A 15,854-nucleotide genomic window follows, 5' to 3' on the forward strand; every position below is an offset into this window, starting at 1 on the left:
TGCTCCCATTGTCTTTCTGCATTTTCTTATTATTGTTGGGGCCCAAGCAGAGAAGCTGTGTAGGAACCTAAAGGGTAATTTATAGTTCAGGCAACATGTGTTGCTTTGACAAAATAAGGCAACATTTGTGTGTGTGTTACGGAGTCACAGAGTTTGTCACGTACATCAAAAATGTTGAAACAGCACAGACATTGTCGCATGCATCCATCCATCTATCTTTCCATGCACATCCATCCATCCTCACTCAAGGTTTCCTATGTGTGTCTTTGTCTTGACATTACTTAATAACTAGAAGTAGGGATTAGAGGGAATTTCCCTGATCTACTAGTTTTTTCTGTTTATCTATAAATCCATTCAACTCTTTGCATGCACTGGTATGTCTTTTTGGAAATGCATGTATTTTAAAAATGGAATACTTGTGTCAGTGTTAACACTAACACCAGTCTAAAATATGTCTTTTGTTATGTCATGTTATGTCTTGTGTTATGTCACACTTTTTTTCATAGTTTGGTTGGTCCTGCGACTGATAGGCAGGTGCGAGGAAAAAATATATATAATAACATGTTTTTAAATGTTTTCATATTAACTGACATGAACCCTACATGAAACATTACCTTCTACAGCTGCGAGAAAGCGCTAGCTTGTGAAATGAGATCGTGAACTTGGCTTGCAAGTCAGACATTGTTTCGGTGGGTTTGGGGGTGTCACCCCCTGGAAAATGTATTAAATATTGTTATCTAAATGCACAAGTCTGTGCACTTTCAGTCAGAGATTAGTGTTTGCACTATGCCTGAAACACGCATGCATACCTAAATCCTCAAATTATAGCCAGGATTCTATTTATAGCCGGGCCTCAGATTCGGACAAATAAAGGCCGGTAATAATTGCCTACATTGTTTCGATTTAACTCATTAAATCGATTTATTGTCTGGAAAATGCGGTAAATCTTTTTGATACTGTAATCTTATTGTGTAACCCTGTGTTCAAAAATAAAAATAAATTATTATTATAATAACCTTAAGGTTTCCCTGTGCAGGTGGATGGGAACTGTGCCAACCTCAGCATGAATGTTCATTTCAAGACACTGAAGTTGCTGGTCAAGGATCCCACATTCAGCCAGATTCTTATCCCTCTTCAGGCTGTACTCATCCCCACTTTGCCATCCACTGGTGGGGCTAACCCCAACCACGATGCCTTCCCTGGGCATTGGGCTTATCTGGCAGGTTTTGATGATGCGGTCAGTCTCTCCAATAATTTCTTAAGTCTATTGTTCCTAGGTGTCCTTGTCACTGTCACTGTTTGTATATTGTTATATTGTAGTCAGTCAGCAAATTACTTAATCATGTTACATTTCTGTATAATTTGCAAAGAAATTTTAAAAAGATTGCAAAGATCTCGTTGACCACATCTGTAGTTGCAGTACAGTAGCAGTAACGTTACATATAATTTCTAGATGGGCAGTAGACCTCACTGACAGAAGAAATTGATCAGCGCCCTGTTGTTGGTGTATGTACACTACCAGTGAAAAGCTTGGGGTCACTTAGAAATTTCCATTCCACTCCATTATAGACAGAATACCTGCTGAGATCAGTTACATTGTTTTTTAATCAGGGCAGCAGTTTTCAAATTACATTATGTGCTTGCATAATTTCAAAAGGGTAATAATTGATCATATAAACATATCATGCCGTGCCAAATCAGATAAGGTTGTTGTCTCACATTCTGAGGGTAAAAGCTTTCAGAAAATATATGGTTATGGTTCAATCAGTTTTCCCTTCAGGCCAAAATGTATTAGGTGTAATCTTTTTTTCACCTAAATCTATAAAATCCCATTAATTTCAATGGGAAATTAAATACATCTGTAGAAATCTTGGGAAAGAGTTGGGAAAGTCCATTACACATTTTTGTCATGTGGGGGCATAGACAAACAAAATAAAACGGGTTTGATTTGGTGCAATCTCGTGGCACTGACTTCTTCCCTGGCAAATGGACTAAATGTTTACTTGCCTTTAGCTGCTTGATGTAATCACCAGTAGACTTTTACGCCCACACAAACATATAAGTGACGGACCATTATGTCAGTTTACTCCACCAACATCAAAAACACTACTCCCATTGAGCATCAGATATATTGTCAATGAATTTTAGGTTAAAAGTACTTACAGGCTTACTGTACTGAAAATGAACCTAATGACTTCAAAACAGAGGTACACGCCGAACCATACGTTAAGTCTTTACACCCCTTGCGTTTACGTGTGTGTATGCTATTGAGTGTTTCTTCTGATCATGTTGGTTTCCTCTGCACATGTTGGGGTAATGTACAGTAATCTGTAAAACAGAAATAAGACAGAAGAACACGTATTCAGAAAAAGGCTACATTTAGCCTAGAAAAAGGTTACATTCTATTATAAGTGACCCAATAAGCTATGCCCAGATATGCTCATATGTGCAAATGTGTTAAAATAAAAACTGAAACCAAAGCTGCAATAAAGACACACAATGGAAACATTTTCTCAAGTAACATTGTGCAGACTTTTCAACATACTTCAGAAACTGAAGTAAATAACTAGCTATTGAAAAAGTTAAATAATGATGGCTTGTGGTATCATTTTGAAGAAACAAAGTATTCTATATACTTTGAGTTGTCTGTTTATTAAATTAAGACATGAAAAGATCATCTAGAACTGTGGAGCGAAATAAACCAGTGTCCACTTCCTCAAAGATCAATATTTATAATGTTTCATTCATAGATAAATGAGTAGATAATATTACACTGTGTTCCAAATTATTATGCAAATTACATTTTTCTCAGATTTTCCTAAATAGTTGATGCGAATGACAGTCTAATTTTCAAGTCATCAACCGTTATATACCAGTATAATTCGAATTTTATTGAACAAACCTCCCAATGATAACAGTATTTTTTTCAAAAATAAAAAACTCAAAATGCACTGTTCCAAATTATTATGCACAACAGAGTTTCAAGACATTTTATAGGTTATAAAGAACTAAAAATGGTCATTTGTTGATTTTACAGCATTAGGAGGTCATATAAATTAAATCAAAAGTTATTTCAATCAAAAACATGATTGAACAGGCCATGTTACATGTTAACATGGGACCCCTTCATTCATATCACCTTAACAATTCACAGTTTCTGCTTTAATGTCTTTGGAGGATGTCAGAATAGCCTCCCAGAGCTGCTGCATGGATGTGAACTGCCTCCCACCCTCATAGATATTTTGCTTGAAGATGCGCTAAAGGTTCTGAGTAGGGTTGATGTCAGGGGAAGATGTGGGCCACACCATGAGTTTCTCTCCTTTTATGCCCATAGCAGCCAATGACCCAGAGGTATTCTTTGCAGCATGACATGGTGCATTGTCATGCATAAAGATGATTTTGCTACGGAAGGAACGGTTCTTCTTTTTGTACCATGGAAGAAAGTGGTCACTCAGAAACTCTACATACAGTGGGTCCCAGTTAAGTTTGGACGGTTCCTTCAGGAATCACGCACCCCATTTTCTCAGCAGAAATGGCACAAACTGCAGTTGACACAAACAACCACAAGGTGTCACTTTGGAGTTCTGCCACTACTATTTTTGATTCGATCTGACTTACTGCTTCTATGATGCAGTTTCCAAGTCAGTAGAACAATCAGAGAAAGCTGAGCCATTACCAAACATATATGATAATACAATAGCGTGAGTTTATTTATCTTATACCCTATTTGTCACGGTTACTTATAGATTTAATAGTGTAACGATAAGCGCGTGAGACTTTCAGCGGGGGCACGGGAACTTAAATTGATCACGGTAGTTTAAGCTTACACTTGACAAAACATTCTAATATGAAAATGTAGATGCAATTGTTGTAAGATGGTGCAGCTTAAGAAAGCACCGTGCGCAGGGATGGGGAGAGAGAAAGCAGAGGGGATATGTGTGTTAGAACTTAGATGCGTGTGGAAAAAGTAGCTGTGCTGTTGAGACTGGAGCGAGTCATATTCAAAATAATGCAAAAAATAAATCCAGATAAAACCAATTATCCTCATTCATTGCAACCGCAGCATGCCTGCTTGCCGACGTTCAAACGAATAAGATATCAAAGCACCTTTTGCGTTTGAATGTAGCACGATTTTTTTTAAACAGCTAGACAAATGATTTAGCTAATTGATTATAGCCTGTACACCAGCAATTGTTGAACATTTACCTGTACAAGTACATTGACAGTAGCCCAGCCTAACAAGCATGTTGCATGTTGTAGGCCTACTGTAGAAATTTCACTTAAATTGCAACCGCAACATGCCTGCTTGCCGACGTTCAAACGACAACAAAAAAGATATCAAAGCAACAAGTGTTTTTTCTTTTCTTTTTGAGCACGTCCGAATCCCAGGACATAACGCACTGGACCTTATAATAGGCTCTAGATATAATTCCAAAGGGGGCAGATAGGGGCCTACTGCACTTAACACTTAAAAAGATGACTGAAAAACAAAGCTTCCCGAAATTTGAAATTGCGATCAGTGACTGGCATCGGGAGAACGAAGCTTTTCGAAGTTGAACAGGCTATTAAAAACTATTTGCGCACCTCAATGTCACACGAAAGACTGGGCTCTCCCTTCTATGAATTGAAAAAGACGTTATGCTACCTGCAAACTGGCCAAAAGGAAGGAGTCGTAGCATGCAAGCTCTCAAATTGACCCAGTAGCCTACAGAAGGCATCAATAGCCTAAATTGTTGGGACTGGGGAGGGTCATGCGTTTTTTCTCAATCACTTTGGAGGGTCATAGAAAAATGTCTTGCAGGCGAGGGAGGGTCACGTCTTTTTTGACTAACGCTCCCAAAACTCCTCCGGTAGCCCCTTAAATAAATAATGAACAGTCCCTAATTGATTATAGCCTGTAGGCCTACACCAGCAATTGTTGAACATTTACCTGTACAGGACAGTAGCCCAGCCTAACAAGCAGATGTTGCAAAAGACATCAAAAGACGCAATTAATCAGAAATAAATAATGTAATCTGCATCGCTTTATTGAACAAACTGCAAGCAACAAGAGGGTTGAGTTCGCTGTGAGGCCAAACCCAAGAGCAGAGCCTATCTGTTAAGGCACTCGATAGGCTATAACGAGCTGTGTGCGCCTGGAAAGACAATAGAAGATGCTTTCTGAATGGCACAGCGAAGACGGCTCTGGTCAGAGGTGGGACCAAGTCACTGTTTGGCAAGTCACAAGTAAGTCCCAAGTCAAGTCCCAAGTAAATACAGAGAAGGGCAAGTCGAGTCCAAGTCCAAGTCTCATCAAAGTCGAGTCCAAGTCCAAGTCCCAATCTTTTTCAAGTCCTGAACAAGTCATCAGGTACTCTTCACTTAATAATGGCATTATTAGACTATCGATCATAATTTTAACACTTCCATCTAATCCACAGATTTTTTTTTTATAAATACAGATTAAAATATGTTCAATGTTTCTGTCTTGAAATCTTTTTACTTATATATGCATGCGATACAATATACACATGTGCATACCTGAGTAATCTGTACAAAACGGATAGCTACATGACAAATATATATATATATATATATATATATATATATATATATATATATATATATATATATATATATATATATATATATATATATATATTGTTTTTCCAAATTGCGGAGCCCACTGTAAGTATGAGTAATAATTTGACTGATGGCATTTCACTGCGCTAGGCCACAGATTTGCCTGCAAACAATTTATTAGGCTGTCTGCCAGTATGCCTCATAAAAGGAAGCCAAGGTCAACACTTTTATATTATTTAAAAGATAATAATGACACAGTAATTTTGTTTTAAAGTGTTCATTTCTTAAGAAATACTACACATTTGATGCTGTTTCTCTCATTTGTAAATGGTGCACTGTCACTTTAAGCCCATTGTGTGCCACTGTCCACACATTCTCATAATGATCTTTTTTTTACCAGCTCCATTCCTATGGCTAGTCCACAAACTTCGGCATATCAATGTGCTTCATGTAAACAAATTATTGAATAGGCCTACTTCAAGACTCACCATTTCCATTACACAAAGGCAAAGACAACTCTTCATATTCTTGTCCACTTTCCAAATCACAGTGAGTGCAGCCTATGTCATAGTGACCTAGTTTATAACAGTAGTAAGAACCGGATAAATCCGCAATTTCCCCTAATCTCGTATTTGTTGCCTTCATGATTTCCTTTCATACGTTTCTTATATTTAAAAGAAAATATCAATCATCATTAACAATGACAAGCCAGCTGGAACCTGCCACTCGTTTTCTCTCCCTCCCGTGCGTGCTTAGATGGGGTTCTCAATTAAATGCAGTAGGCTAGCATAAGTTCAAGTTGGATCTTAATGGAGAGGACTCGAAAAGTATCATCTTTATGTAACATGCTGTTGGTGCATTTTGACATTGTAAACGTTCTCTAACAAGAGTGCAAATCAGTTTTCAGTAAAGCTACTAGTTATTGGCTAAATGTTGGTCGTTTCTCTGTCTCTTGGTGCCCTACACACAGTGCGTAACGCATGTGGGGGTAGCGGCAGCACTGAACTGTGCTCTGGACTGGCCGCTTGTCTCCGCTATTTTTTTTTTTTTAGTCGCGGAGGGAAAGCATCTCTGGGGTGACTGGTCCACGATCAGGAAATGTAGTTTTTGACATGAGACATGTCAAGTCGTCACAAGTCAAAGAGGCAAAGTCCGAGTCAAGTCTCGAGTGAATAGTATTCAAGTCCAAGTCGAGTCGCAAGTCATGCCGAATTTGATCAAGTCAAGTCTGAAGTCATTAAAATCATGACTCGAGTCTGACTCGAGTCCAAGTCATGTGACTCGAGTCCACATGTCTGGCTCTAGTCATCCCATACCCTCCCCCCACTTCCTGTAGCCTACCATTATGACTTTGCCGTTTTGGGACATTAAGCTTTTTCACGTTAAGCCCTCCCCCACCCCTTCTTTCACAAGCAGTGGGGGAGCTGGGCACAAAGTAACACTTTTGGTAGACAAAGGAGGGTTCTCTGCGCTTCTGTCGCTTGGGCACAACCGTTGCAACCAGGCCAGGACAGATATTTTAGAGCAGGGGTGTCAAACTCATTTTCATAGAGGGCCACATCATTGAATTTATAGGTTACTGAGGGCCACATAATCGGCTTAACATGTGCATGGTGCAACCATGAAATCGGTATTGCAGTATGGCTTATTCAAAATTGCTGTGAAATAATGGTCCTAACCACTTTAAAACAGTGTGGCTGAAATAAAAAAACAAACAGCCTACAACAGTAACATTTTCAAATGCAACTTCTATGCCTACAGTATTAGTTAACAACTGATCAATATGCATTCATGGACTGACATTGATGAGAATAAACTGCAGTCAATAATGTGCATAACAATGTCCATAACACATATTACCACTAAAATTAACTGTGGCTAAGAAAGGTACTGTGTGTGTGTGTGTGTGTGTGTGTGTGTGAGAGAGAGCTATGGTGCGTACACCCACCCACCCCCACCCCCGCAAAAACAAATTCACGCGTGTAGGCCCTACAATATTTGTCCGTTTCCCGGTTTTAGGTCTGTGCATTGCAAAAAAAGTAGCCTACACAGCATAACAATATCCACATGCAATAATACAAAACAACAACGTCTACGATGACCTATTCATTTGGACAAATTGATACAGCCCTATAGCTAAAGTTACCTTTAGTTTTGTTCTAGCGTACGGTGACGTCTTTAAACAGCTGTAATCTAACGTTCTGACAAGCACACCAATTGCCTACCTTGTTCTTGCCCATCTGGAATAACTCCTCTAGCTTTGCTTTCTGTTTTCGTTGTTTAAACTTGTGATATCCATAACTAGTGAATTAGCCCAACATTGTGTGCTGATAACGCATATATATATATATATATATATATATATATATATATATATATATATATATATATATATATATATATATATATATATATATACATATATAGATAGACGAGTAAAAGAAAACAACAAGTAGCCTAGTTGTGCCTGTGTGCGTATTCTGTCTCCTGCTCAAACAAAATGTGTGCGCGTTAATTTTGATAACGTGTTCACTAACTTAACGCGATAGAAAATTGTAAATAGCATATAACGTTTCGATGTGTCGATGTTTTTGACTAACGAACATCGAAACGTTAGTCAAAGTTTAATAATGTTCTGCACCTTTTACTAAAGCGCTGCACCGGCGTCTCTCCTTCTCTCTAACATTTTTTGGCTTTTGGCTAAAATCATTTGAGTTTCACTAGTCACATGTTTTAACAAGCAACACTTGTTATTGAACTAATAACAGACGAGTGTCGAAAATTGACTTTATTTTCCATACGGAGAAATAACAAATAATATGCAGAGTCTAACCAAGGTCAATCTTGCCAAAAAAGCCCTCAAACCTGAAAACACATGAGGCAAAAGTGCAAAACATCACAAAACTAACTAAACTAACACGCCGCGATATTTTTGTATTGCAATCATTGTAGCCTACAGTTGTAACATAGCTGTAACAGTCGTTTTACTCCCGTCAGATGCGCCATTATAAAGAACGTTTACGCGGTCCCAAAAACAGCTATCAATTAATCACCAAACGTCTTATAAACAAGTATTGCCAGGAGCAACACCTTGCAAAAATTGATAACAATAGGCCTAGGCCTTTATATGGCTCTGCTCCTGCCTAGATTCGAACTCAGAACTGCCTGAAAGTTGCAGACCTGTTCTGGAAATACGTGCATTAACCCACTCGACCGTCAGACAACGCTATCTGCTTCGAGTAGGCCTATTGGGTAGGACTGTAGCCTACACTGGTTGCTGTGGCACAGTCTTGAGTGACCGAATTCGTTTTCCTTTTTCATATGAATGCTGTCATTTTGTTAACATTACTGTTAAGGAGATGCTGTAGGCAAAGTCTATATTTCAACCTTGTTAGTGTAGTAAAAAAAAAAATCAGAACTATTCACAAGGTTTCTGGGCAGCATATTTATGTTCTGTTAGCAAGTGAACTTCTCATGACTACCGACAACGTAGCCTACTGCCAGCTGACGAAGCTCTCATTTTAAAACATTACTGAGAGACAGGCACTGTACAATCAAGAAATATTGCCACTGAATCCAAAACTATGTTTAACATTACAGTGGGCATCGCTTTCAAATGACCACTTCATTCGCGTGACACGCTGCGTGAAGCCGCGTGAAGCTTTAGTACCACTTTCAGCCACTGTCGTCCGCTCTGCCACTGTACATCGCTCTGCCTGCCGTCCCTTACATAATTGTTGCCGAGTAATCCCAGCCTACTTAATTCAAAAACAAAATAAATCATGCATAATTAAACATTACCTCGATTTAGGCTACTTGGGTATGGCTTAAGGCTTGACTACACGAAAATCGAAATTTGCTGTCTACATTATTGTCAGTGTTGGGGTTAACGCAACTCACGCCAAATCAAAACAGTGGTGTGATAATTGAGCCAGTAGAGAAATAACTGTTCAGAATTAATCTGTAGCCTTGGGTAGGCTTCTGCAGAAAACAATGTTGTTGCCGATTTAATACTATCTGGCGGCGTTTTTTTAACAGGCTCGCTTAAATAGAGGCTTAGACAACTATGACCCACGTTTTGGTTTCAGAATTAATTTGCCCTACTTCTTGACTGCAATGTAGTCAATTGACTGCTTGACATGTCATTTTTTTATTTTTCTGTACAATAAACAATTACATCTGCTTTATGCCGCAGAATTACATTCATATTTGGCTGACTGCAGACGCGGCACTTCCCTCCCCATATTCCAAGATTAAGATAGTATGAAGTGCTTTTTGTAAAAAAAAAAAATCACAATAATTTAACACACGACAGTTGGATAACCTACTTCATCATGTCCCCATGCCTACATTTTTGTGAGTAGCATAGAGATCGTTAAAAACAATAAAGTATGGCTCTCCGTTTGGGACATCGAAAACTTATATTTTTAATAGACTACCGTCGAAGATGCTGACTTGCAAAAGCCTCGGGATAACACGTTATCTCCACTATCATCAGTCATGCCCCTTGATCAAAGTGGGGAATGAAATAAAAGTTTGAGAACCACTGGCTTAACAAGTTACCTACAGTCCAGAACACAGAATCTGTTGCAATATTCTGATTATCGGCGATGATATCGGCAAATGTTTGTTTTCCAAAGTAAGAATTTCACTTCACCATGCACCTTCGACAATACCTGGCCTACCTGGTATCATTACAAACATTATTCTGTGTCCTAAAACTGGCATATTTTATGGCATTGTGTCATGCAAGTTCGTTGCAAAATGTTGTCTTGTTTGTGGAGCGCTTTGCTTCGCTTCTGTAATTTCGGCTTCATTGAAAATGAGGGCTTCCCTCAATGACCCTCAGGTTGAATGAATGAAATGAATGCAGGCTTGCCCAAAATAAAGGCATGTGGTTTGCGCAGCCTACAGTAAATAACAGACCCGCCAGAATGTGCGTTATGATGCTTTTTTACGAGCAAGATGTTTTGGTACCCTACGCACACTGCATGTTCTTAAATAACAATGATCATCAGTAATATTCGACCATTAATTTGGGTAAATGGGCAAGCATGACCACCCTGATTGGCTGATGATTGTAACGCGGGCATGATTCCAAACACCTCCCTTACGATGATGAGTGACAGGTCTCAGAATGCGTGCGCTACACAAGGACGGAAGATGATGAATAACTGGGGCCGTAGGCTATTCACAAAGGCTTTTATCTTACTACTAGGAGTAGGCTACTCCTAAATCGCACTTAAAGATTTTAGATTGGAGTTTTCTCTTAAAAGTTATTCACAAAGCCTTTCAGACAACTCCTAAACTAGGAGGTGAGTCTTCGTGGCTATGGATGACGTCATTACTCATGCACGAGCTTGACTGAAGTGACCATCTTGATTGGCTGACGATTGTAACGCGGGAATTCCAAACACCTCTCTTCCGATGATGACTGACAGGTGACAGGTCGGAGAATGCGTGCGCTACACAAGTAGTGCGAAGGACGGAAGATGATTAATAACTGAATAAAAAGGCCTAGCCTAAATGAATAAAGAGTAAGGCAAAACAAATAGCTTAGTAGCCTAATGAAACATAGGCCTATGGATTGATGCAGTAGCCTACCTTTGCAACATTATTAAATGAATCTGTCACCATATCCCTAGGCTACGTTTGCAAAGAGGAGAACATTTGAATTTGATTCACAATGAAACGTTACATTTCATTTACATGTTAACAATGAGTAGTTTTGGTTGTTGTTGGTGGCGTTATTGCATCCCTTTTATGAATGCAAAATTGTTCCCTTATGATTGGAAGCTCCTGTTAGCATAGGCTATTTCAAAACATCGCAAGCGTAAAATGCCACAAAAAAGCTGTTTATGAATAGGTCTTAGTGAGTTAGGAGTCCTCTCGACTTAAGCTGTCCCAGACTTAGGTGCTACATTTAGGTCTAAAATGCTTCGTGAATTACTTTTTGTGAAAAAATTAGGAGTCCTAAAGTTAGGAGTGACACGCCCATTATTTTTAGGAGTTGCTCCTAAATTCGCCAGTTAGGAGCTACTTATAGCCTTAAAATTCTTTGTGAATATGGCCCCTGAATAAAAAGGCCTAGCCTAAATTAATCAAGGCAAAACAAATAGCCTAGTAGCCCAATGAAACATACGGATTGATGTAGTATCTTTGTAACATTATTAAATTATTCTGTTACTATGCCTACGTTTGCAAAAGAGAACATTTTAATTTGATTCACACTAATGTTACATTTAATTTACATGTTGACAATGATTAGCCTAGTTTTGGTTGTTGTTGGCGGCATTAATGCATGTTAGTTATGCCAACAATGCAAAATTGCTTCCTCGCGATTGGAAGCTCCTGTAGCTGCATAGGATTTCAAAACCGCAGGTTTGTGAATAGGTCTGTGAGTAAGGAGTCCTCTTGACTTCTTTTAAGCTGTCAGAGGTGGGAAGGTGTGATTTTTGGGGAAGGGCCGGATTAACTGGGCACAATTGTCTGATGGCCCCCCTTCCCCCCAGCCAACGTGAATCGGGTGGTTAGTTAATAGGCCTATCATGAAGATTTTTCCTGCCATCTAAGGCACGAGCGCATTTGTGAGGCCAAGCCTCACCAAGTAGCTCGCTTGTTTTACAACTAACATTCCATTTAATTAAACTGCTTTATAGGCTATGCCGAAATAGTTTTCAACATTTTGAATATTAGTGTCGGGTGAATTGAAATGTTCTCAAAGTAGCCTTATGGCTGAAAGCTGCTTGGGACCCCCCCCGTCAAGCAATATAACCATACAAACGCGCTTCCTGCACTCAGTGTTTCAAAAGGAGTAATTTTGGCTTTGTCTGAAGAGCTGTGGACGGCACGGCACGGTATGCCCAATGAAAATAAATTAACGCAACACAACACAACACAGACCCCGCTTCTCTCGCGTCAGTCACTGACATGAACGAAACACAGAACCCGCTTCTCTCACGGCAGTCACTGACAGTAACCTAGAATAAATGCATGGGAAAAACACTTCCCCATGACAAAGACATCGTAAAACACGTTAATATTTTGTCACTAGCAACATTCATCTGTCCTTTGTCAAATGTATTATGTTCCAAGCGTAATTCGGCTTCATCAAGTTGAACAAATACATTTGCTTATTTCACAGAAAAATATAAATAGCCAGTCTACAGTGCAGAGTTGGTAAGTTATGGTAGGCCCACCTGCAGTGAACATACAAACAGGGGAAATTATTTCTCTTGCAGCTGAGTAGCCTCAGGTGCGCGACGTGGACATAGGGCCGAACATGCAAAGCCAATGAATCGTGCTCTCACGACAATCAGCGCCGTTAAACTTAAATAGGTTAACATCACTCTAAGTTAAGCCTTCAAGCAAGGAAAACGATGATTTGAAGACATCTGTTTAGTTGGAAGGGCAGGGGGGGTAGCAACAGGGCAACACAGAGACAGGCCCGATGGCAGGGCTGTTTTGAGAGTATTAAAATATGGGATATTCTCTGGGGGAAAACATTAAAAACGGCAAGACATTGGGCAAAGTTAAAATACGTGATAAACACAGAAAAAAGTTGGCATGCATTGTTTCGGTCCCCGTGCACAGGGATTTTTTGTCATACTATTAATCACATATGATTATTTGTGAAATTGTGCAAACAGAGGCGCAATACATTTAAAATACAGTAGGCGATAAACCGGAAAAAAAGTTGACAGTGATTTTTTCATAATCACTTTGGAGGGTCATAGAAAAATGTATTGCTGGCGCAGGGAGGGTTCACGTCTTTTTGGACTAATGCTCCCAAAACTCCTCCGTAGCCCCTTAAATAAATAACTAACAGTCCCTAATGAAGTAAACTTGTGACCATCAAAAAATCATTTATCGCCTGTAACTCCATTGATAACAGGGACGTAACAGGAAGGCATTTGGCTGAGCAACGGAGGTTAATACTCTATATTTTGTCCAAATGATGTCTGTCTATCATCGTTGCACTTTCGGAGAAAACCAGAATGTTTAATTTGTCCTCGTCTCTACGGCTGCAAACGGATTCACTCGCAGTTAACCAAATATTTCTTTATTAGGGCAGGGCAGGCATATTTCTGGCTATTACATTATATCTAAACCAGTCTGCTAAAGTCTGTAGTGAAGTCTGTGTAGGGTTTTCCAGGCTCCATTTCTTTTTACGAGACACCCTGCTCACTTGAGCCATCTACCGGTTGTTTGGGTTGTTGCAGCGTCTCACTGGAAAAATACAAATTAAAGTTGCGTGAGACCGCGTGATCCCATGCGCGGACCGCGAGTGAAGCTGGCCAAGTCGAAGCACTGCCCACTGTATGTACAAAGCTTAGGCTACAGTGGACTAGCATGTTGCAGGGGCTGCTGAAAACACAGAGAAACGCACTGAAAACTCGGCCAATCACAGCCCTTGCTGTCGAATGCGCCGTCTGGTTCGACCGTGGAACGCCACAGCGGACTATGCTGCCCCCAAGCGGCTGCAGTTGTACTTACATTTCACCCAGCTGTGTGAATCACCATGATCGTGAATGAAGTGTCAATTTTTAACTGGGACCCACTGTACTTTGCCGTGGTAATTTTCACACCATCAGGGAACCTAAAGGGGCCTATCAGCGCTCTCCCCATGATTCCGGCCCAAAACATGACTCCGCCACCTCCTTCCTAACGTCTCAGCCTTTTTGGGACATGGTGGCCATTCACCAACCATCCATTACTCCATCCATCTGGACTATAGGGTTGCACGGCACTTATCCGTAAACAAAACTGTTTGAGTTTTAGTGTTTTAGTCTTCATGTATACCTGAGCCCACTGGAACTGTTTCTACTTGTGAGCGTTGTTTAGGGGTGGCCAAATAGTAGGTTTATGCACACTTGCAAACTTCTTGAGGATCCTACACCTTGAGGTTCGCAAATACCTCTTTGCTGCTTTGCAATGGCATTTTAGCAGCTGCTCTGTTAATCCTATGAATTTGTCTGGCAGAAACCTTTCTTATTATGCCTTTGTCCGCACTAACCCGCCTGTCCTCTGAATCGGCAACAAATTTCTTCACAGTACGATGATCACGCATACGTTTTCGGGAAATATCCAATGTTTTCATACCTTGTCCAAGGTAGTGCACAATTTCACGCTTTTCAGCAGCAGAGAGATCCTTTTTCTTTCCCATATTGCTTGAAACCTGTGGCATGCTTAATAATGTGGAACATCCTTCATCCTTGCGAGACACTACAGGTGAATAGGGTACATTTTTTAAATAACAGACATCACCATGAAACTTCCTCATTTAATTACTTACACAAGTATGAAAAAAAATGTATTACACGTTTTTGAAATTTGAATGTTTAATTATGCCAATTAGGCAATATCTCATTAAATATGCACAATTGTGCATATATTTTTGGTAGATATAATAGATCTGAACATATGATAAAGCCAGGGGCATAATTCTTTTCATCACAAAAATTCATTTTGTTTACACACATAGATGAAAATAAAATTACAGAGGGATTTCAGGATATCTGCTTTCATTACCTAGGAAATCAAAATATACTGTCCAAAGCCTTAAAAAATCGATTTTCGACATTTTTTTTATTAAAATGTCACACAAATCAGGCCTGGAATGATTTATTAACAAATCCCTCTGTAAATATCTTCAGAATACTGCTAAGTGTATAACTGGAAAGTTTGGTGTACATAGGAGCTACATACTGTAGGCTGAGATGTTTATATTGGAAAATGACAGAAAACTCAATTTGAGAAAACAGCCTTGGACACAGCCAATAAGATTCTGTTTTCAGCCTAGACTCGCCTTTGAACTTTTGCGATTGGTTGCGGATACAAAGGAAGTGTCCATATTTGGATTGCACAACGTCATGAAGGAAAAACAGAGCTTTTCAACGGTACATAATATGTTTCATATCGCGGTCGCGGTAGTGCATGACTCATTAGAAGACTAACTTTTGGTGAATTTAGGAGAAATATACAGTAGGGATGGGCATAATTATTCGACGATTGATAGTTGATCATTAAGAATTTCGTCGATCACGTTAATTTGTTGTCGATTAAACTAATGCAGGTTGCGTTACATAGTGTGTCTTGAAGCAATGAAATGAATTTTTATTGTGTGTGGCAGCAATTAAACATAGGCTACCACCCGGGGACAATATTTGACGCTATAGCCTAGGCTACTCGGTTACCTACGAGATTCCATTTTGATTTATGAAGAGTTCACGGTGAAGTGTCGCGTGGGACCATTTTATCGTTTAAAAAATGATAGCGTTAGTTCACTGCAA

The 15,854-nt window shown here is 39.5% G+C and overlaps 1 protein-coding gene across 3 annotated transcripts in view; it reads left to right on the forward strand.

Moving 5' to 3' along the window:
* atr (ATR serine/threonine kinase) overlaps window positions 1-15,854 on the forward strand; it is a 128,360-nt gene that overhangs the window by 88,819 nt on the left and 23,687 nt on the right. For all 3 annotated transcript variants that reach the window (XR_007193741.1, XM_048246206.1, XM_048246214.1), the window contains exon 40: window positions 1,037-1,237. Coding sequence is in view for 2 of the 3 variants with exons in the window: in XM_048246206.1 (XP_048102163.1) it covers window positions 1,037-1,237 (201 nt within the window). In the remaining variant the exon portion in view is untranslated. The remainder of the gene's footprint in view (window positions 1-1,036; window positions 1,238-15,854) is intronic.

This window comes from Alosa alosa, chromosome 1, assembly GCF_017589495.1.
Source record: "Alosa alosa isolate M-15738 ecotype Scorff River chromosome 1, AALO_Geno_1.1, whole genome shotgun sequence".
Classification (NCBI taxonomy): Eukaryota; Metazoa; Chordata; class Actinopteri; order Clupeiformes; family Clupeidae; genus Alosa; species Alosa alosa.